This window comes from Asterias amurensis, chromosome 9 (assembly GCF_032118995.1).
Source record: "Asterias amurensis chromosome 9, ASM3211899v1".
Classification (NCBI taxonomy): domain Eukaryota; kingdom Metazoa; phylum Echinodermata; class Asteroidea; order Forcipulatida; family Asteriidae; genus Asterias; species Asterias amurensis.
This window is the reverse complement of record NC_092656.1, coordinates 15,283,693-15,307,469: the sequence shown is the minus strand read 5'-3', so window position 1 is coordinate 15,307,469 and position 23,777 is coordinate 15,283,693. Positions and strand designations below refer to the sequence as shown.

General features: G+C 38.4%; 1 protein-coding gene and 1 pseudogene across 4 annotated transcripts in view; both read right to left on the bottom strand.

Moving 5' to 3' along the window:
- LOC139941977 (high affinity cAMP-specific and IBMX-insensitive 3',5'-cyclic phosphodiesterase 8B-like) overlaps positions 1-23,777 on the bottom strand; it is a 232,362-nt gene that overhangs the window by 55,054 nt on the left and 153,531 nt on the right. For all 4 annotated transcript variants that reach the window (XM_071938629.1, XM_071938628.1, XM_071938630.1 and 1 more), the window contains 3 exons: positions 22,165-22,363; positions 9,731-9,861; positions 6,069-6,155 (listed from right to left, as the gene is read on the bottom strand). In XM_071938629.1, coding sequence (XP_071794730.1) covers positions 6,069-6,155; positions 9,731-9,861; positions 22,165-22,363 — 417 coding nt within the window. The remainder of the gene's footprint in view (positions 1-6,068; positions 6,156-9,730; positions 9,862-22,164; positions 22,364-23,777) is intronic.
- Positions 13,599-14,555, bottom strand: LOC139941760 (uncharacterized; annotated as a pseudogene).

Below are 23,777 nucleotides of genomic sequence, written 5' to 3'. Positions count from 1 at the left end.
CGGTTTTGAGGCTCTTTCTAGATGGCCTAAACCCATGCCAGGTCTGAGGCTCTCCCCAGATGTACCAATCTAGTGCCAGACGTCAATATAGAAGAGACACCGTGTAACCAGCACATCAAACCCAGTCATCAAACTTCCGGTAGCTATAATCTTAGGGTCTTTTATTTGAATTGTATTAAATCTGCCATGTACATTATTAATTGTTCTATTGCTTTAAATATTGTTGTTTGAGTATAAAATAAATTATCATCGTGAATATAATCGCTGGTTAGGTTTCACTCTTCCATGTCAAATGTCTCTGTCGTGCCTTAGTTCCTTTTTGACATTGTTATGAATTAGGCGCACGTAACAATAGGTACATACTGTATGGCATTTACCAAAGAGAATATTTAACAATAACATGGAAGTGACTGCATCCACTTATATTCAAATGAAGATTACGTTGCTAATTAATTAAGATTTTTAATTTTGTTTACATTTAGAGTAAAGCTTATGTTCTAAGCTTCAATTTGGTATAATAAACTCACTCTTTCGTATTATGGTTTAGGAGATTAGGCTTAAAGAAAAAACGTGTACAAATGCAATGGGGTTTTGGCGAGAAACAAAGAACAACTAGACATTAGGTGTTTGTGAACAAACACAAAGCTGTTCCGTGTTCTTTTGCTTGGATTATGTGCTAAAATTACCAAGGAGTCTATAACTGAAAACAAGTTTGAACATGTTGAATAGTGTCTTGAGTTATGGTGCCACTTCCGGTTGACCCGGAAGTAGAGGTCGACATGGGGTAACAGTAACTGTAGGCTAATCTCCAATGCCAAAGGAGTCTCTAACTGAAAAAAGTTTGAAAATCGATATTGTCCCACTTTGGGTTGACCCAGAAGTAGAGGTCAAGTTGAGGTCAAGGTTTTTTGCAATTTATCTCCAATCCCCAAGGAGTCTATAACTACCAACAGTCTAAAAATCGGCCGTGTACTTCTTGAGATATGGTCCCTCTTCCGGTTGACCCGGAAGTAGAGGTCAACTTGAGGTCACGGTTTTTCAAAGTTTATTTTAACGCCTTAGGGGTCTAAAACTGAAAAAAGTTTGAAAATCGGTTGTACAGTACTTGAGATATGGTCCCACTTCCGGTTGACCCGGAAGTAGAGGTCAACTTGAGGTCACGGTTTTTCAAAATTAATCTCCAATCCCCAGGGAGTCTTTAACAACAAACAGTCTAAAAAACGGCAGTGTACTTCTTGAGATATGGTGCTACAAAGATTTCCCAATTAAATATGCAAATATGGGTCACGTGGTTAATTAATTACGATTTTTAACATTTTTGGGGGTCGGTGGTTTGATGTTTGATCTAGTACGATTTGATTTCACAGAACTCTTAACCACCAAACTCTGCGCTTATGATCACCATTTTCCGCTTACTGTGTTTTTCAAACATCATCGTGTCATGCATGCACACAGGTTATGTTGGGCTAACAAGTGAGAAAAGGAAAAGGCAACACTATTGATATAAAGATAAAAATCTAACTTATATATTACAAAAAGAAATATTTATTTTAGTTTTGGGGGATAAAAATGTTGTTATCGCACGGAGATTCGAATTCACAGGTATCAGAGTTGTAAGCGTGACTGATAACCACTAGGCTATAAAGGCCAATGCATAATCCGAGGGTTTACATGTATTTGTATCAACAGAGGGGATTATGATCTGGCGAAATAATTCTCGTTTCATGATTTTGCGAACATTTTCAGTAAATATGAACTGCTTACGCCTATAACTATTAAGTAGGGTTGAAATGTAGTATTAGATGCCTTTAGGGGTTTTTAACGACGGCGTTGTCGTCGTCAAAAACCCACATTTAAATTACGCACGTTCGTCCCGGACAACGCAGGTAATATTTTAAGGGAAGCTTTCAACTGTCATTATCTTCAAACTGTTTAAGTTTAGTGTAATTCTGTGGACACCATGGTATGTCGTCGTCGTCAAAAACCCCTATTTATATAAGCACGTTCGTTAAACGAAAACCCTAAACCTTCGTGTACAAAGTATATTGGTCCAGAACTCGGTTAGGAAACGAATAAAAAGAGACTGCGCTATGGTCCTGAACGTAGGTAGAAAAACAAGAAAAGGAGACTTGAGTAGACTCCTCTCAAGAAGTCACAACTCATGATAGGTACATACTGTATGGCATTTACCAAAGAGAATATTTAACAATAACATGGAAGTGACTGCATCCAGTTATACTCAAATGAAGATTACGTGGCTAATTAATTAATATTTTTAATGTTGTTTACATTTAGAGTAAAGCTTATATTCTAAGCTTCAATTTGGTTTTTGATTTCACTCTTTTGAAGTTATAAAAATCTCGACGAAAACAATAGCTGTTCCGACTGGATCGGAACAGCTAATAATAATAAAAATATTAAAAATCTCGACAAAACAATACCTGTTCAGACGGTAGGTCGGAACAGCTACATGTAATAATAATAATAATAATAATAAAAATAATAAAAATCTCGACGAAAACAATAGCTGTTCTGACTAGATTGGAACAGCTACATGTAAAAATCTCGACGAAAACAATACCTGTTCCGACGGTAGGTTGGAACTTCTAATAAAAATCTCGACGAAAACAATACCTGTTCCGACGGTACATGTAGGTGGGAACAGCCAACAACAACGTTACGACGGTACATGTAGGTCGGAACAGCTAACAACAACCCTGCTGTATTCCAACAACAGAGGGCGCTAGCGTGGCCAAACCAGCTCCATCTGTGTTCACATGCGATTCTGTTTCACACACAGCAGATGTGATCAAGTGTTAAATGCACCAGCGTTTATGTGGCGCTGATCGCGCGGATTGCAAGGCATAGTATCAGCAGGTAATGATTAACCAGATTTAAGTAATCAATAACTAACAGTCAATAAGCAATAAGTGTCATGTAACACTCTCCCCTACTAAAAGAGAACGACTTATGCTCAACTGTAGGTAAACAATACTTCAGTTTGAGTTTATATAATCAATCTTTCAATCAATTATAGGCAATTCCCAACTCGGTGCATTTTGTATGGTCATAGAGCAAGGAACAGAAGGAGTTACAACTAGTCATACTTCAAAGATTCCACGTGTGTTACCGCAATCACAAATGACCAGCGCTAATTGCAGAACATCTGCGGGCGCATTTAATAATAATAATAATAACCTTACTTATATAGCGCTTTTTACAAAAGCGATACAAAGCGCTTACGAAATACAGTAGCAACCAAACAAAAGATAAACTACATACTTTACAGACAAAACAATGCAATTAACAATGATACAATTTAGAGCAACGTAGGATAGAGGTGGGTACTCAAAAGGTACGAATGATCTCCGTTCAGCTCTTGAAAATCCACAAGTTGTATCTCAAAAACTCGGAATCGAAAAACAAATTAACAGAAATGCTGGTCCCAAATTTTTGCGTTACCCCGATTAGTCTGGTTCCCAAAACAGCCAGGCAAATTTCCCATCATTTATCACATCCAGCAAATGAGTCAGTAAACGATGGGATACCAGCTTGCTATGCAACAGTAAATAGAATACGCTACAACTGACAGTGCAGTTTCCATTTATATAATCAAACTAGGTCCGGGTTGCATACTATCAAAAGTTGACATTCAGTCGGCATTCAAAATAATACCAGTCCATCCGGAAGATCATCATCTGCTTTGTTCCAAATGGGAAGGGCAATTTTTTACGATATAACCTTACCAATGGGGTGTCGTGCAAGTTTGGCCATTTTTGAAGCTTTCAGGCTCACTAGGGTATGGTGCGATTTTCTAAAAGAATTGGTTCTTTGGAAAGTGGCCCGTAGAATGGACTACAGTACATGTAGGTATTACTTTGAAAGAACTGTATCCAATAAATGCTGCCTTTCATGTGTGAGGTAATTGTTTTGCCAACACAGGATCACAATACACACAGATAACAAAGCCCTAGTCAGCACCTTGAATTCCAAAATGTCTAAAGACGTACGTTAGTCGTTAAATCAATGAAAGGCAACTTTCAGATTAAAGCAGCCCACATACCGGGGTTGGAAAACGTTTTAGCTGACAAATTATCCCGACTGCAGGTAGAGTCAATCAAAAAGTTAGCACCATGGGCGGAGAAACAACCAATAACGCTTTCTCCCGAAATGCTACCAGAGAATTGGTTCCGGGGCTGCTACATTGTAAATCTACTAACTAACTCAATGGCACCCAAAGGGCAATTGGGTACTCATTAAGTTTCTACAGCAATATGGATTTAACAATGCATTACATTTGCCTCCAATCGTAATGGCACTGTTGGTAACACATTTTATATGAGGCAAAGTATGCATCAAGTACTATTTCAACATTTATTTCAGCTTATAGTTACGTATTATAAGTTGTACAATATGCAAGAACCAGGTCAATCATTTTTGGGATTGGGAAGGTGGCGTTCCGACGCATTCAAAAGTTATATCAGATTGTAATCAAGTTTTCAAAAGTTATAGGGGCACCGAGGCGTTTTGCCGGGAGCTGCCCCACTCAGCGTGGGCCGACTTGTGGCGGATTGCCCCACAAAAAAATGCTCTATGCTAGAAACTTTGCATAACTGGTATTTTATATCTAGGAAATATTAAAATGTGGTATTAACCGGGTAATTCATAAGAACATATCAGATTATTAAACTAAAACAGTACATGCAAGTGTTAAAGAAGCTAATTTGTGTTATAAAGATTATGGACAAGTAAGAAGCATTAATCGACAATAAAGTAGTAAAGGTTTTCATGTACAAATTTACTAAACATATATTTCAGTCTAGATAACTCTACAGTTAGAACAATAAATAAGTTACTTAATTTCATCAGCGTCTTTTAAAGTAAACCTTTAAATTTATCATAAGACAATGATGTTTATGTTATTATGGGTAACTAAGAATGTTTTGTATGACATTAAAGAAAGGACTCCTAAACCCAAAGCAAGTGCTAATTGAACAGTTATTTCGAATCAAGGACCTAAAGCCATAAACGAGGTATATCCTCCTCTTACCAGTTTTCACGGTATTATGCCTTTTTCTTTGAATTGGGAAAAAAATAATGATGCCATAATTTTTATATCAACCGATGCCCTAATTAACTTCATTTGTTAATATGAAGTATGCAAACATATATTAAAACTTGATGGGCATTGAAATGTTCACACCACACACCGATCTTCGATGACTTCAACTGGCCCCACTTGTTCTGAGTTTTTCCTGTTTTCACGACAAATGAGAAAGTATGGTTTCCCGGTGAAGCCATACATGGAAGAAACATCTGCAGTGACTACAAGTGATCTTTGAGACTCTGTGTATGACTCTATAGCCAGCAGTTGTCTTCATTTTATTCAAAATATTTTTTATTAAATTAAAAAAATTACCATGGTAACTTGCAAAAAAAAAAAAAAAAATAATAATAATAATAATAAAAAGTGTAAATAATTACTGGCTTTCAAATCTGATTTTAATTTTTTATTTTTTATATTTTTTTTCTTAATATTTATAATAAAGCGTATAAGTAACGGTGATAATTGAATCAACAAGCCGATTGTTTAAATTTTAGTATTAATAATAATATTGATATGAGGGTTAAAAAATAAAAATCTCAAAAAATATTAGAAAATGATATAAGGCACATGGCTTCTTTAATTTCTTTTCCAGAATGCTCAGCAAAATATTCAGTCACATGATTTGATCATCATGAATTGTGAATTGAAATAGTGTTTAATGAAACTTTTTGGGTGGGCAAATATTTTTTATAGGGCCTCAACATTATGACATATTTTTGTTCCTTGTAGAAATGCCTAAAATACCAAACTTTTTGCATTTACAAGTGCAATCCAACCAGTGGAGCCTTACGTGTTTCTAAGTTTTGGTCCAGGGAGAGGAGACTCTTTGCTTGGCAAATAAAACCACACAATTTTTTATCTAGGGACTGTTTACATCGTGCACAGAGAGGTAAAAAATTTGCCACGATTTTAGGAACACCTTGAAAACAGGACCTCCTACGATGTATTATGGATTACTTACCTATCTAACTCCTTGAAAATGTTGCACCTGTCTTCTCTTGTAGTCAGTTGGAATGCAAGTGCAGCATGATGACTTTCTAGTACAGCCCTAAAAAGCAAGTCACACAAAAAACACTAAGTGATGAGGTAAACATCACTTCAATTTTTTTTATCCCTTACATTTTGAAGGGCTTACATTGTAGTTTTCAAAATAGGTGACAAATTGTTGAGAAACCTAATCCTATATGGTGAGGTGTTAATAGCATTTGATTTTCTCTGGAAATAAGTTCAAGGTTCTGTCTTTTTTTAAATTTGAGGGGCTAATCATCCTACTCGCAGCTAAGAGCTGAATTGCGAAGGACGCGGATACAACGTGTTCGAGAAGCAGGAATGCAAGGCGCCTTTGGCCATGGAGCACAGCCAAGATCGAAAGTGTTTGATTTTTCCTGAGGGAGGAAAACCAGATGGTCTGGAAAACCCTTGTGGCACAGCAGAGAACCAACGCACAACTCAACTCACATCTGGCCGGGAATCGAACCGGGGTCACCTTGGTGAGAGCCGAGCGCTTTACGCACAAGCCAACCATGCCACTCTTCCTCGTGTGGGGTTTTATAAAATAATTTTTGGAGCAGAAAGAATATTAGAATTATACTTGTATATTTATTGTGTTCTATTCCCAATGTGCCCACAGCTAAAACAAGAATTGAATGTCAAAAATTACAACCCAGGCTTTGAACCTTATGTTTTAGCAGCAGGTACCGAAGCGATTTATCCCGATGCAAATTTAACATCCATTATATTGTCGCGGTATACTGACCTGCTGCAAAAACCATAGGATCTCAACTGCCTCCAGCTACAGGGCAACAGAGTTGGCAAGCTTAAAATGACTGGCATCGCGATATACCTCTTGACCGTCTGTAACTCTTCTTCACTGCTGTCAATGCAGTATTTGATGTAGAAAGCTGGTTCATATATATGCTGTACTCCATTTGTTCTTTTTGGCTTGTCTGAGTTGTACATGTACATAGTCTCCAACTACGAAGTTGTGTTGCTTTGTGTTCCTGTTTTCAGCATTCAGCTTCAATTTCTAGTTATACAGTTTGTCTCGCTCATTGATGATGTTGTCTTTGGTTTTTGGGGAGTTGTTTCTCACTTGGTGATCTAATTTGGTTCTCACCGGTCTATTCATCAATGCCTCATATGGTGTGACAATGGTTGCTGGGTGTGGATTTGATCGGTATCTGGTAAGCATATCTTGGATGGTGTTCTTTTCCTGGAGATGGGAAATTTGTTCGCTGTGATTCATCAACTTCATGAAGCTTTCGGCTTCACCGTTGGCTCTGGCATGCTCTGGCGTAACTCGATGGTGGTGAAATCCTTCTTGTTCTGCAAATTTTGCAAACTCTTTGGAATTGAAGGGTGGGCCATTGTCACTTTCTAGTTGTCTCGGTGTTCCATGAGTCGCGAACATCTCCTTAAGTTTCTCCTGTGTTGGTTTGAATGCGGTGGAGTAGGTTGTTCAAACTTCTGGGTATCTCGTTCGTTTGTCAAACTGCTTCAAGGTTGTAGTGACCGTCCGGGTATGGTCCTCTGAAGTCTACAGCAACGTTGTCCTATGGTTTCTCTGGAATGGTTGTCATCTTGATTGGCTGTTGCTTGTGGTCTTTAGTTGTCACTTGGCATTCGTAGCATTGGCCTATGATTTTCTCAACCATGCTATTCATAAAAGGAAACCAATATTTCTCTCGAAACATCTGCTTTGTCTGTGTCATTCCTAAGTGGCCCAAGCTGTGTGCTGCTTTGTGGTACAAAGACAAGATCTAAGATTAAGTGGTAGAGAGTTCCAGATGCGTTGGGCAGCTGGAGAAAAAGACCTGTCACCCCATGAGTGTCGAGACTTGGGTTCAATGAGGAGAAGCATGGAACTTGATCGAAGATTCCTTGATGGAGTGTAAACTTGAAGCAGTTCACATATATAGTGGGGAGCCTTGCCGTTGAGAGCTTTGTGAACAATGAGCATCAGCTTGAAGATGATTCGTTGAGAAATCGGGAGCCAGTGAAGTTTCAGAATGGGGGCGATAAAACAGGATTTTCAAGACAGTGTCACAATGCAGGCAGCAGTATTTTGGAGGCATTGAAGTCGGGAAATCTGGTTGTTAGGAATACTATAGAGAAGAGCATTGCCGTTGTCAAGATGAGAAGTAACAAATGCATGAATGACCTTTTTAGTGGCACTTTTGTCCAAGTACTTGCGAATCTTACCTATATTCCTGATGTGATATGATGACAGACGAACAATGTTGTTGATGTGTGGCTGAAGTGTCATCGATGAATCAAAAATAACCCTTAAGTTCCATGTTTTAACGTGAGGTAAGAGACTCGCTTTTTTCTCGTTTTGTTCTGTTTCCTATGGACTCCATCTGCTAGAATAAATGTATAACTATATATTTCTGTAGAGGTAATAGCCAGGGGGAAATATGTTACGTTTCGAGAAGATGCTCTAAAAATTTATGACCAGGCTGCCTAGGTTGTGTACATCAAAGGCAGGTTTGATGCGACATTTATTGAATGGTGAGGATGAGGCAGTTGGAGAGCCAATTGGTGCCGCCTGGGAAGACAGTACATGTTCATGTAGTTTTTAGAATCTCTACTTGACATACATGTACATGTGTAGGACTCGGTTGGGTGAGGATGGATAAGTCACTTCCCATAAAGATGGAATAAAACAAGCTGGATGATGGATTAAGTAGGCCACAGCTTATGCACTCCATCTTCCTCCATGCATGGAGTATCAGATATCCCCAGAGTAGATAGGAAGGTAGCATCTTGTACATGTATGTCCACACTGGAATTTTGGTCACCTATAGCATGCCTAGGGCCTTGATTAGTTTCCACAACTCTACTTACATGTACCTCTATTCTTATTGCAAGCAAGGACAGGGCATGCATACAAGTTATCCCAATACAGCAAATCATACATACTTGTAGTTATCAGAAACTTGCCAGCAGTAAAAAAAACATTGAGATGACAATGTAATTAAGCACTGTACATGATCAAAATGCCCATCAAATGTAAGCGGGCATAGTCTGAAGAGCGCCGTCTTGTGTTTCTGCAAGGATGCAGAATTTGGTGCACTGCATAATTTCTGGCACTGACATAGGAATATGCAAAGGAATGAATTCCACAAGAAACAAGAATAATGTTTTTAAGTCACTCTCCAAGTGTAAGGAACAGATGGTGACCAAGTAACCTTGCTAAGGTGGTGATATGTTTTGCTCAAGATCTCGCACAATCTCCAAACAGATGAAGAATATTTTGCAGGAAAGATGTAAGACGTGTGCATGGTTTCTTGCATGTGCACGGTTTCAGGCATGCCAGACAACAGGGTTCAAATATTGTTTTACACAAACACATAAATAATCATAACATAAACAAAATAATAAAAAAAAACGATGACTATAAGAAACTGAAATAAGATTTCTTTACATCGCTGAACAATATTAAAATAAAATCGAACTGACACCATCATAATATAAGTTGCATTCATGTAAAATCAAAAACCAAAAACACTTTATCAAGGCAAACATGTCTTGCTTTCATATTGTTTAAAACAAACACAGTACAGGGCAAATTACTTTAAATAAAGATATCTCAAGTAACCTATCCAAAAGTCAGTAACTTACGTGTCATTATAGAGTATTGCAAGGTCACTGCCAGCATTGCAAAGGAATGAGTTGGTTCTTCCTGGATGGTCAACATCATGTAATGTAGCAGCAATAAGTGAAGCAATATCATCAGCAGGCTCAAAGCAACCCTTGACAAATTGTAAGCAACATCAGGTAATTAAAATACAGTGGATGGTCAGTATAAATATGGAACTTGGTTAAGCTGGTGTTACTAAAGTAAATAAGTTGAGGCCGACTCTATTCAAGCGACTGATCATGAATAAGAGATGTTTGAAGCAGTTTGAGTGGTGTCAATAATTTTTACTTATTATGTTCTACTGAAAAAGTGAAAATAGGCCGACAGCCTTTTTCCACTTTTCATGTAGGACATAAGTAAATTGTTCAAAATTAATGGCCAGCCAATTTTTGAAACTTCCTTGTTCTACTTTAAATGCTAATCCTTAAATTGTCCCTTACTTTTGGCTGTATAAAATGACAATAATAACAATGATAATAATAATGCGATTAATATATAGCGCCTGATATAAAGTTATCTCTAGGTGCTTTTGACATAAATAATCTAAATAATAACTCAAATGAATAACCTATTGTCTGGAAGTTTGGTCATTAAAAGGTACGCTCACAAAATGAGTTAAATTATCCCTTTATCAAAAAATGCTAAAATAACCCTCTGTGGAACGCAAAAGATAGAGTCCATAAGGGTCAATCCGTCCCATGGAAGTGGGCTAAACTAGACCTTAAAAAAAAAGGCGGACTAGCGCAGAATAACCTAGGTTTTACGACCAACCACCCCCTACCCGAGGCCCAATAAACCAGCGGTACAACGCAACTGACCTGCCACTTGACCACAGTGGAAAAGGTGGCATGATCAAAAGTAAATGGATTACTATCGAGCACATGCAGCGTTCTATCATTCTCCTTTGCAAGTTCTAATCCATTTAAAAACAAAAATTTGCTTACGATCTTTCAAAGATAATAATTACTTGATATGCTGTGCGCAACGCTGGTCCACGATAACCAATGGGGTATGTTTTTTTCCATAAAAGTGGCTGCATATAATAATGAGATCAAGCACCAAATCCCCATCCCACAGTAGTGTGGATGGGTCTACCATAAATTTCTGCATATAAGAAGTGTCTTATCTTTCTTTTTCGACCCCAAAAACATTGTTGCGTCTTTTCTTTCTGAGCAACTTGTCTGCTAAGGATTGAATTCATTTGACGTTTGAAGTCTTACATTTATACTGTAAAATAATACCTTTATTTCGTCGAAGGTAATTTTACATGTTATCATTTTAGGCATGTTGTGCAGTTTTAACAAGCTTTGACGAACCATGGATGAACCATTGTTGAATGTACCGACCAAAGAACTAAATTACCAACCTTTACAAATCAACCTTTGAACATTAATACTCAAAATCCAAATTGTGTACATGTAAATAAACACTGTATTATCTTCAATCAGTACAATAAACTTACTACTGTGACTGGTCACTGTTACACAAAGTTCATGCAGGTCAGCAGTACATATACCGTAATTTTCAGATTACAAACCGCCCGGCTTTTAAACCGCCCTTCCCCAAAATATAGAAAAAAATATTTAAGTGTTGACGCATAAACCGCCCGGCAAATAACCCGCAGTCACTAGCGCACAAAGAGAGGGGCCGTGTGAAAGTGGGGTCCTACCTTGACGTCAACTCGCCTTAAACTCAATTGGTGCCGTCAATTCCCCGTCAACTCCTCCAATAATACATTTAAAATCCACAAAAGAGGCAAAGAAAGATAAAGTATTACCTAAAGGAGAATTTTCATGACTTTTGGGTTACATTTCAGTTTAAAATTTGATTTTTTTTCTCATTCAAAATCACCTCGAAGCAGCAAAACCGTCGGCTGCCATTTTGCTTTTTTTACAGAGCTTACACAACAGAGGGCGACTTTCTGCATGTGGATTAGTCTAGACCCAAGATGTCAATGATTGGTACCGCATAGTGTCTTATGTACTGCGCCGTGTTAATTGATAGCTGACGTCTTGGGTGAAGACTAATTCATACCTGCCATCTGCGTAGTGGTCAAGTTGAAGGCAAATAGACGGCACAAGCGAGTTGACGGCGAGTTGACGGCGCAAGTAGCAGGAACGAAAATATTAACTTCGACCGGCAGAAATTCATTTATAATGGTTAATATTTTCATTGAAATATTGTGAAAAATAAAGAAAGAACTATGTTGCATGTGTGTTTTTGTTTCTGTTGAAACAATCAAACAAGTTTATTCTCCAAATCCCGCGATTATTTGCTTACATCCATGGGTCGCTTGATGAGGGGTGAGTTGGCAGACGAGTCCGACCATCCGACGACGATCGTTTCAAAGTCTGCTCTAAATAAAAAAGAATCTCCAAAAAAACATGCACCCATTTCTACATGGCAGCCGGTGTGGCGGTTTTAGCTTTCCGGCGTGTTCAGTTTTCCGGGTGACGTAGTCAGACAAAAATACCGCCGCGAGTACCCTGGTATTGTATTGTAGTTCTCTCAGTGACCCCAATTTGTTTCTATTCTGATTCTTTTCTGTTAAGTCACATATTCTTTTGCCCCATCTTTACACGTATTCGATCATGCGTACATGTACAACTTTAAGCTGGTCATACTCTGCTTGTATAAAAAAAAATATAAAAAAAGGTAGTAAATTCTCTCATACGATCCATGCGTTTGCCACTCGTTGTACTCGACTCGTTGTACTCGACTCGTGGACGCCGCCATGACAGCTACAAGAGGGTATATAACGGATGACTCAATACAGCACTAAAAATGGACTACTTTCGCTTGCTGTGCGCAGGCATCGCATGACGTAATGTTACAGTATTTGGTCATTCGGAAAACTGAACAAGGCGGAAAGTTGAAACCGCCACACCGGAACCCAGAAGTAAGTAGTTTGGCAATGACACTTAGCATGTATTTTTTCTCTGTGTGGAAGGGCAACCCGACTATATTTATTTTGGCAGATATCCTCGTACTCACGATCTTGCCTTGCGCTCGACCCCACTATATCGTGACACATCATGGATTATTTTATGAGTCCGAGGATGACAATTATTTCCAATTCGCTACATGTATATGCAGAGTCGCTGGACTAACATCATTTTGACGTTCATCAAAGTGTTCATATATGGACAAAAATCGGTCTTGTTGGACAGATGGATTTATTATGGAGTAGAAATAGGACTTTTTGTGACCCATTCATCTAGGAATAAAATCGAGGCATGGCCTTGTAACAGCAGACAAGGTTGGTGGAGTCGTCCATGTAACAATAATTTCTTGTTAAAAGATTTTCAGAGTGAGTTTGGCGCGCTAGTGTATGATTTTTCCTGTCTGTATTGTATTTGTTTTTAAGACGTTCTTTTAAACGATGTTTCTTGTAAAAAAAAAAAATGCTGTTCTTCTTCAATATTTATAAGTCGCCATACAAGCCGCCCGGCGAATAAACCGCTGGAGTTCACTAAATGTAAAAATCAACATATCAACCCCGGTTTATAATCCAAAAATTAAGGTACAGCCTGACAATTTACCATAACATTATCAGCGGTAAATAGCCCCAAAACTGTACTTCAGCTCATTTCTTTCCCACAAACATACGAAACAGCGACATGCCATTTTGTTCTGCATTGGAACCTGCATTGGAATTACCAGTTCTACTCGAAACATCCTGCCCCCACAAGGCAATACAGTTGCTTTCAGTTAGTCATACCCTTCTACTGGATACAGAACAACAATTTTAGTCACGGGTCTACTTAGCAGGCTGTTAACGGTTTTCAACTTAATACACTTCCATTATTTTGCCAAGTTTTCATTGCCCACAAACCAGGTTATGTTCCGCTATTCATCCACCTTCACATTCCGTCTGTCTACGTCCTTCTTTCTTCTAGGAACCAGTTGGGGAAATACATCGCGAATTCATGACTTCCAGAATGCATCAACTATGCGCTGCACGAGCTCCAGTCTTTTCCTAGGATTGTTGGTCAGGCGAAATGGTCCTTGTGGAACCCTACTGGATGCCCGTCCCAACAGAATGTCATTTGGGCAAATGTATAAGTTCCATCATCAGGATCATTTGGCAGTCTTCCTATCTGTCGCTCAGTTACAAGATTTGCAATCTCTTCCAGACAGGTATGCAGTTCAAACGGAGTAAGTGGTTGTTCGCCGAGCACTTTCTTCAGAGCATATTTGCAGCTGTTTACAAGTGATTCCGCACATCTGTTTTGATGAGGAGCCAGAGGTGTGATGAATCTCCATGTGACTTGTCGCTGTGCGCAAAACTCTTGCAATTCATCATTCCTCCATCCACTCACCATTTCTTTCAGCTGTCTCTCAGCACCCACACTAGTGTACTGTTGTCGCTTTTTTATCAGCCTTGGCATCCCCTGATGGCAAAGAATCATCTCAACACTTGTAGAAATTCCATAGTAGAACAGTCAACTGCTACTTCTATGGACGGCTTTAGTGTTGAGACATGTGAATATGACCCCATAGTGCTTCGTTGTGTTATTTCCAACTTTAACATACGGACCAAAATAATTGCAGGTTGTGTAGTAAAATGGCGGTGCATCGGGGTCAATCTGTCCACTAAAAGATCTGCCATCAGTTGTGTTTTAGCTTTGTGGTCAAATGCTCTGCATTAAATTTATCTAAATTTCACCTTTTTGTGAGCTTGGTCACTCCAATTATCCAGTATTTGTTCCTGACCTTGGCAGCAGTCGTAGCGACACCATAATGACGGTGTTCATGTACATCTAATGTGATCAAGTAGGGAATGTGATGTTCTCTTGGCAACATATCATAAGAGAGCAAACCATTCCTCTCTCTTTTTCCCACATAGTGACAAGATATCCTTTAAAAAAGGACTTGTGACTTGAATGTACCTTTCTCCCTGTCAACATGCATCTTCTTCTGAGTTTCTTGGATCCAGTAGTTTTCTGCTCTTCTCGATAAACTTAACTTATTTCAGCTTTAAGGATACATTCAGGCCATTCTTCTTCTGGCAGTCGCAGAAAGTCCGGACCATTCTTCCAGTCACCTTCTAGATCTTTGACGCCAATCCCTCATGACACTTTGTCTGCAACATTGTGCTCTCCTGGTATATGTTGCCCGTCTCCTAATGGGTTGGTCTGACTCTGTGTTTCTGCAAGTCTGTTTGCAACAAATGACTTGGACTGACCTCTAATCCAGGATAAGGTGATGGTACTGTCTGACAGGAATATAGCTCGGTCAGATTGAACTGACAGTTCTTGCTTAAGAGTTGCATATAGTCCGGATGCAATGACAGCGGCTTGTAACTACAAATTGAGTTGTAGACATATTTCTCAGTGGGCCACACGTGACTTTCCAGCAATGGCTCTTCGCTATGGGTTCCATCATCCTCTTCCCACCTTGTATAAGCAACTGCATCAAATGCATCACAGAATATCGCAATCTCAGTCAACCTCTTTAGACATCTCTCCAAGGATACACCATTCAGTTGCTCCAATTCAGTAAAGAACTTTCTCCACTCTGTTTCAAAATCGGTAGGCCTACACAAGGATTCATCCCAGCCTATGCCAGTTTGCCAGAGTTTCTGCATCAAGATTTTGCCTCTGATCAGTAGTGCTCCAGTGAACGCCAATTCACTTATACATGTAACACCATACCTTTTGTCATTAATTCCTTGTCCTTTTTTGCCACTGGTTTAACTTTGTACTGCAGAAGATCTGACACAGAATTGCAAACCACTCCTCACACTTTTTGCTCTATGACGAATCGCTCTCCCTGGGTTTTTCCTCATCCTTCAACAGACCATTGGAGAACCATCCTTTCACTTTGAAGCCTCCTTTCACAACATCCATATTATTGGTAAGAATTTTGGCTTTGTCAATTGTATGGCATAGCGAGCAGATGTCAACCATGTAGGTGTCTCTGCGGCCTCTTCTAATTGACTTGCACCCTCTGCTGCCGTTCTCCTAACGTACGTTTCACGAGTCTATTTAGTTCTTTGCATAAGTGAACTTTAATGCACTGAATAAGGTCAACAGACCGTCATGAATATGCAAGAACAATGCTCTTCAAAAGCCAATCAAGTAACAATGTTGTGACCTACATGTACATGTATGCACATCAGTTAGGATGATTGAAACATACTTTTGACCTCTTTCACTTGTTATAAATCTCATTTAATGTGTGCATAGTAATTTCATAATTACAAAAAACTAATACAGTACTAAATCTGCTAAATATAGAATTGTTGAGAGATATACATGTGTATTACCAAATTGGGAGTATTCTCGGCCAAAAATGTATTCTAATTTTTTGCAGAGGCTATCCACCAACTATTTCATGCACAACAAGAAAAGCCCGGTTCATACCTGCGAATGCGAATGCGAAGCCAATGTGACGTGAATTTGACATCACAACCCTCCTTTTGCAACAATATTCGCAAGTGAGTTGAACAAAGTTGAATTGCTGCGAATTTTTCGTTGCGAATTTGTGACGTCGCATTCGCATTTGCAGGAAGTATGAACCGGGCTTAATGCTCCAAATATTTAGCTGTTCCGATCCAGTCGGAACAGCTATTGTTTTCGTCGAGATTTTTATTATTTTTATTATTATTATTATTATTATTATTATTCTTTGTTTCCGCCTAAAACCCCATAGCGTTTGTACGGCATTTTTGTTTAGGCCACTACTCCTAAAGTATTAGGATAAAATAGTTAAATCATATATCAAATTGAAGCTTAGAACCTAAGCTTTACTCTCATAAAAAAGTGTAACAATTCTTCATTAATTAACCACGTGGTCTTCATTTGAATTTTTAATTTGTAAACTTGATGCAGTCACTTTCATGTTATTGTGAAATATTCTCTTTGGTAATACAACACAGTATGTACCTCTATGAGTTGTTGACTTCTCGAGAGGAGTCTATACTATTTTGTTTCCTACCCGCGTTCTGGACACATTACTCTGTACACGCACAACGTACGGAGGTTTGGGATTTTCGTTAGAACGTGCGTTAAATTTGTCCTTGTTTTTCTAACCGCGTTCTGGACCAATTACTCTGTGCATGGGTTTTCGTTAAAACGAACGTGCGTAATTAGAAAGGGGTTTTTAACGACATCGACGTCGTCGTCAAAAAACCCTAAAGGCATCAAATACTACATTTCAACCATACTTAATAGTTATATTAATACTTAACAGTTCATATTTAGTGACAATGGTCGCAAAATCATGAAACGAGAATTATTTCGCCGAATCATAATCCCCCCTGTTGATGCACACATGTAAAAACCCACCATTTTTGCATCGTGCCCTTCTAGCCTAGTGGTCATCAGTCGCAACTACACATCAAAGAGTTGCGAGTTCGAATCTCCGTCCGATATCAAATTTTTTTTATCCCCCAAAACTAAAAATATATTTCTTTTTGTAATATTTAAGTTTGATTCTTATCTCTATATCGATAGTGTTGCCTTTTCTTTTTCTCAATTGTAAGCCCAACATAACCTGTGTGCATGCATGACATGATATGATGTTTAAAAACACAGTAAGTGAAAAATGGTGATCATTAGCGCAGAGTTTGGTGGTTAAGAGTTCTGTTAAATCAACTTGTACTGGATCAAACATCAAACCACCGACCAATTTTTTTTTTTAAATTCGTAATTAATCAACCATGTGACCCATGTTTGCATATTTAATTGGGAACTCTTTGTAGCACCATATCTCAAGAATTACACGGACGTTTAACAGACTGCTTGTAGATATAGACTCCTTGGGGATTGGAGTAACTGATTCTAATAAGAGATGTTTCAGTCCATTAAAATCAATCAAAGTACGTCTATAATTAACGATTAATTAAAAATCTTGGCATCATGGGTACAACGTACATGTAGTACCTCATAAACTGGATGCAGTCACATTCAACACATTGCAATAGCTTACCACGGTTAATGCAATACAAAATTGAGATTTTGTACAAGGCATTGGATTGGGGTAAGTTGCATACCATCATGTACCTTATGAAATTTATTAGTACGAAAAATACAATTTTAAGACTGTGACGTCATCACATGTTAATTTATGCTAATTAGAAGCTTTAATGAGTTTTTCTTTGCAGCACTATATCTCAAGAAGTGTAAGGCCGATTTCAAAGTTTTTTTCAGTATTAGACTCATTTGTCATAGGAGAATTGCCTCGGGTATCCGCGACCATATCTGAAGAGTTACACAACCGATTTAATTTTTTTCTTTATTTATAGATTCCTAAGGCATTAAATTTTGTTGGGGAAAATCCGTGACCCCATTTTGACCTCTTCTTTTGGGTCAACCGGTAGTGGGACCATTTCTCAAGAACTACACAACCGATTTTCAAACTTTTTTCAGTTATAAACTACTTAGGCATTAAATTAACTTTGAAAACTAAGACCCCATGTTGACCTTTATTTCCGGGTCAACCAGAAGTTGGACCTTATCTCAAAAACAACCCAACCGATTTTCAGACTTTTTTCAGTTATGGGCTCCTTTGGCATTGGACAATCGCATCGGGTAGGTATGACCCCATGTTGACCTTTATTTCCGGGTCAACCGGAAGTGGGACCTTATCTCAAGAACTGCACAACCAATGTTAAAGTTCTTTTCAGTTATAGACCCTTTGAGCTCTAAAGATTGAAATTGGATTACCTTGACCCCAAATTGACCTTTACTTCCGGGTCAACCGGAAGTGGGACCATATCTCAAGAACCATGCAACCAATCTTCAGTTACTATTATACAAATATTGACTGCTTCGAGTGCTATGTTTAAAACTATGACTCCCGAGGTGATCCCCGTAGCGTTCTGTTTTCCCGAGGCGAAGCCGAGGGAAAATAGAACGCTCCGGGGATCACCGAGGGAGTCATAGTTTTTAACCATTGCACGAGTAAAAGCAGTCAATATTTGTTTTATAACACCCCAAACATTTCTAAATACTGTACTATTATTATTAAGTTACAGACCTGAATGCTACAATCCACGGACGACGCGAATACAGATTGCAAACACTTTTGCTGAATGTGTTGCATGTCGTGTCGTGCAATCCGAAATGGTTACAGACTATTAATTTATCATCCTCGTACACGCAACGGACGTCTGGGTACTGCACGCCGTGTGCTAGTCTGTCGGACTAGCGCACGGCGCCATGTGCTAGTCTTCGGACTAGCGCATGGCAAACCGACGGCCGTCGTGTAGCAAAACTAAGACATGTCATGTGACGCAGGCAGAATCTTTGCAAGGGGTGTTATAATCAATTATAGACCCCTTGAACATTGAAAATTAAAAACGGAACAGCTCTGTGTTTGTTCACAAACACTTGAAGTCTAGTTGTTTTTACAGTTGCATGTCCTTGAAGTTTGACATAATTTCCCAATCCGTTTTGTGTGCTAATTATTGTCTGCTCCAAAACTCGTCATAAACCTTAAAAAAAATATTTTGAGTAAAAGGAACTAACCGATACAATAAGGTAAAAGTGTTGGTTCTTTAATTGTGCTATAAAGCTCCGTCATGCAAAATGTTGACATTTTGTCACTCCCAATTACGTATGATTAAGCACACCATAGCATCCTTAATGTCGTAAGATTTTGTCTAGCACGACAGATTTATCCAAAATCTTCTTTTTTAACAGTATTTAAATATCATTTTAAACAAAATAAATTTACCAGAATGCGTAACACTTTTGAAAAAGACTGTGAAAAATGGACTGAAAGTCTATCGTACAAGTGTGTGGCTTGCGTTGTCAAGATCAAACAGTCGTCACTCGCAGCGGTGACTGTACTTTGAATGGGGCTTGAACGTGCTTGTCCTCAGGGCAGTCAGTTCCATAGCCGGGGCCGGTTTGTCGCCAAATGTCACTACTTCCTTTACGTAAACATCAGGCTTTCTTGCCTCGTAACTCCTCGTAACTAAAAGTACTCAGACATTTATTGTAACTGAAATGTGAAATTCTTTCTAACAGTTTACCAAAGAACATAAGATAAGCAATGGGAAGGTAACTTTTTTTTAATTCAGTATCTGATGCAATTTTTAAAATTTTAAATCTACATGTAATGTACATGTATGTATGTACTACGTTATAGTGTTCTCTTTCTCCTCAAGATTTACATGCGCAAGTACATTAGAATCAACTACATGTATAGTGTGGAAGGGAGGGCGCTCTAAAGGTAATTCGGTAAAAGACCACCCACCCACACCGTTGGTGTTGTTGAATCTCAATAGGACGGCATGTCCCCTGATGCCCATCTGAAAATGCAGCAGTGTGTTGGAGACTGCTAACATTTCCAGGGCTTTGATGTGGGGCAATGTGGGACCCCACACAACCGTGAGTAGTCGTGGGTGGAGGGTCGGTGTGATTAATTAAAAAAAGAAAATAACAAAACATAAAACGACTGTAAAACAAACCAAAATAAAAACAGACAAAACAAAATGAGTCCTTGGAAACCTGTATTATACGTTTTGAAATAGATTTGAATTTTGTGGTACACAAAATGTAATTTGGGTGGTGTTAAAAAAAAAAAAAAATAACTCAATTTTTTCTAAAGAGATTTCGTATTCCAAGTTATAAAAAATGGCTGCCTAAACAAATGTATGTCCTTTTAAGCGGGGGGTGGGTGGGCATTCTGAAAAATCTCACACCTAGCTGGTGTCTTAACTTGGCATCTCTGCCACGTAACGGAGTCACGCTTGGCCAGCAGTGGCGGAACACTTTTAAAAGTTGGGGGGGGGGGGGTGCAATGTTTTTTCCCCATGTGCACAGCATGAGTGTGTAGGCACACAGGTTATGTTGGGCTCGCACATTAGACAAAGAAAAGGTAACACTATAAATTTAAATATAATAATCAAAATTTAATAATAAAATAAGAACATTTTTGTATACAGGTGTGCGTCTGGTCTTTATATCTGCTGGCGAAATGTTGCCAGGCAGTAAATATGAACTGCTTGGGCAAATCTGTTCTCAAAACTTATCTTATATCGATGTTTTAAAGAACTAATTTTGTTGTGTCTGTTTTCTTTGTTTTGTTTGTGTTTTTGGTTTTTACTGCGCCTTGAACACACAGCAGGGTAGATACGTGCACCTTACAAGTCTAATTATTAAGAGAATCAATGTGTGGTGAAGAGGTTTTCAACTAGTGGTTTAATCCCAACGAGGCCTGGTTCTTGATAATTTTACCGAGACGAAGTCGAGGTAAAATATAAAGAACCAGGCCTCGGCGAGTTTAAACCACTAGTTGAAAACCAATTCAACCCACTCAGATTCCCATTCATAAATACCTTTTCGGTCAAAAACATCATCACTTTTTGGTCAAAAAGTAAAATAAATGCAAAAATTATAATTGTTAAATGATTTCTTTCAACACAACACCCCTCAAGCTATGAAATGGTAAAGCCCTCCGCCGCCCTCGGGTAAACAACTCCTTATAAAGGAATGCTTTGCGCGTCGCGCGTATCGCGTGATGTGGCACAACTGTTTCAGCCGTTGCTCTCGACCAATAGGAATGAAGAAACTGTCTTATAAGAACAGGTGCAAGGTCGCGTGTCACGCCCATGAATTAACACTTTTTACGGGTCATAAACAAAGGTTTATACACACCCACCTGACGCGCTCTCCACCAATAGGAATAGCGAAACTGTCTGAGGTATTTATGAATATATATTATTACATGCATGGGTCGACACCTACATTGTAAATGAGGTTCGTTGAGATGATTGCGAAAACCCTGCAATATACACGTGCGCAGTGTGATGAATCGGAACCAGCAATCAGTAGTGGTTACAGTGCATGAGCCAGTAATTAACCTCAGGCCCCAGTTTAGTCCGCTGGACAAGAATAAACTTACCATGCGAACGCAATCCCGGTGTTTGGATTAAGGGTTAACTTAACTTTTCGTCTGAACGTACCCAATGCGTCACCAATTAAATAATTGAGTTCGGCGAAGTTTATCTTAATTAAGTATTTTGTCAAAGGTTGATGAAGGTAAATAACTTATAATTTAGGAATGTGGTCAAGGTCAACTCATTTAAGTTATTTGTTCAAATTCAAAGTTCTGTAGTTGTGGCATCTCTTGAAAGTGCCTTTGTGTCTGGATCAAAATTTCCAATTATGTAAATGACTTATACCCGATATAACAATTGGAATTATATGAGGACAAAGGAGGAGAGGCTGATTTGACTATGGTAAAGTTGCTGCTAAAATATACACTGATAAAAAAAATGAAGATTTACTTCACCTTTAACTCCCAACGTTCGAAATTTTGTTGTACCCAACATTACTTTTGGGCAAGGGTTGATTCTAATCAGCACAAAAGAGACACCTTTTCTCAACACTTCTTTATTCTAAATCCTAAATTTACCATCAATACAGCTTTCCCACTTAATGTGGGCACATCAAATTACCTTTAGTTTTTCCTTGCTAATGAAATAGGCTGTAGCCTGCAAGACATCTGCTGCATGTGTTGAGTTGTGATAAGGGTTCGAGCTGTGGTAGTTGGCCTCAATTACTTGCAGCCAGTTACGAAGAACAGTTTCTGAGATTCCGAGAAAACTACCAGCCTTGAAACGATTAAAAATCTTCAATCCAAGATAGATGAGTGGCCTTTATGATTGAAAGGATTTAAAAAAAAAAACCAGAAATTTATTATAAAATTTCTGAATGAAATGTATATGTAAAATGTCAAGTAGAAATAGTAGAAGAAGTGATGCAATATAAACTGTCAAATTGTTGCATGGGTTCTGCAAAGCTCGTTTTCAAAGAGCAGCTGAAATATCCCTTTGGTGGAATATAGGGATCTATTATCATTATTATTAGGAAGTAGCTTTGAATAAACGTGCAGTGGATTTGTTTTTGGGAACACAATCCCTTTTAAAATGGTCAAATGGAAGGATAGAGACCATGGGGATGAAGAACCCAGAAAACACTTACATTCAAAACATTAAATGTACAGATGAGAACAATTTAAGGAAAATAACATTTAAATATATAGCATGCTGTGCGGCATGACCATCAACACACACCGTTCCAAAATCCCCCAAAATCTGTTGGGATTTTCTATTCTATTTAGGAAAATACTCACCTCCGATACCTACATATGCATTTCTATGGCTACACACCTATATTCAGACACCCCTATGTTCCGACAACTCAGCCTATATTCCGACAACCCTATGTTTCGACAACTCAGCCAATATTCCGACACCCCTATGTTCCGACACCCCTATGTTCCGACAAGTTATTTTTCGCACATTATTACTCTGTTGATCAATAACAAAAACACAACTTGTATTACAGCCAGATTTCCCGGCAAATTTCGGCCTAAAAATTTTCGGACTAAAACTCTTCGTCTAGAAACTTGTCAGAGTCAGAGTCTGACAATATTATTTGTTTTGTTTTTCCTTATATAATAAATTGCCGTTTTGTTACATTCGCGTATTGGAAAAAATGTTGTATAAATATAAGAATGTCCGACCCGTCTGTCTAATAAATTGCCGTGGTGTAACGTTCGAGTTTTGGGGGAAAATTGCCGTTGTTTGGGGAAAAAAAAGTTTCGGGATAAAGTTGTCGAGTTTTGGGCAAAAATGTTTAAATGTTAAGATTGTCCAAACTCCGTCTGTTTAATAAATTGCCTTTTTGTAACATTTGAGTATATTGGTGAATTTTTTTTTATAATTATAAGAATGTCCGACCTGTCTGTTTAATAAATTTCCTTTGTGTAACATTCAAAGTTTTGGGGAAAATTGCCGTTGTTTTCGGAAAAAAGTTTTGGGGAAAAGTTGCCACTGTTTGTGGTAAAAACAATCGGAACTCTGAATAAATTGCCCCGTTTGAGACATTCGAGTATTGGAAAACATTTTTGTTTAAATGTTAAGACTGTCCAAACTCCGTCTGATAATAAATTGCCGTTTTGTAACATTCGAGATTGGAGAAAAAAAAAGAGTCTAAATATAAGAATGTCTGACCCGTCTGTTTAATAAATATCCGTTGTGTAACGTTCGAGTTTTTTTTTGGGAAA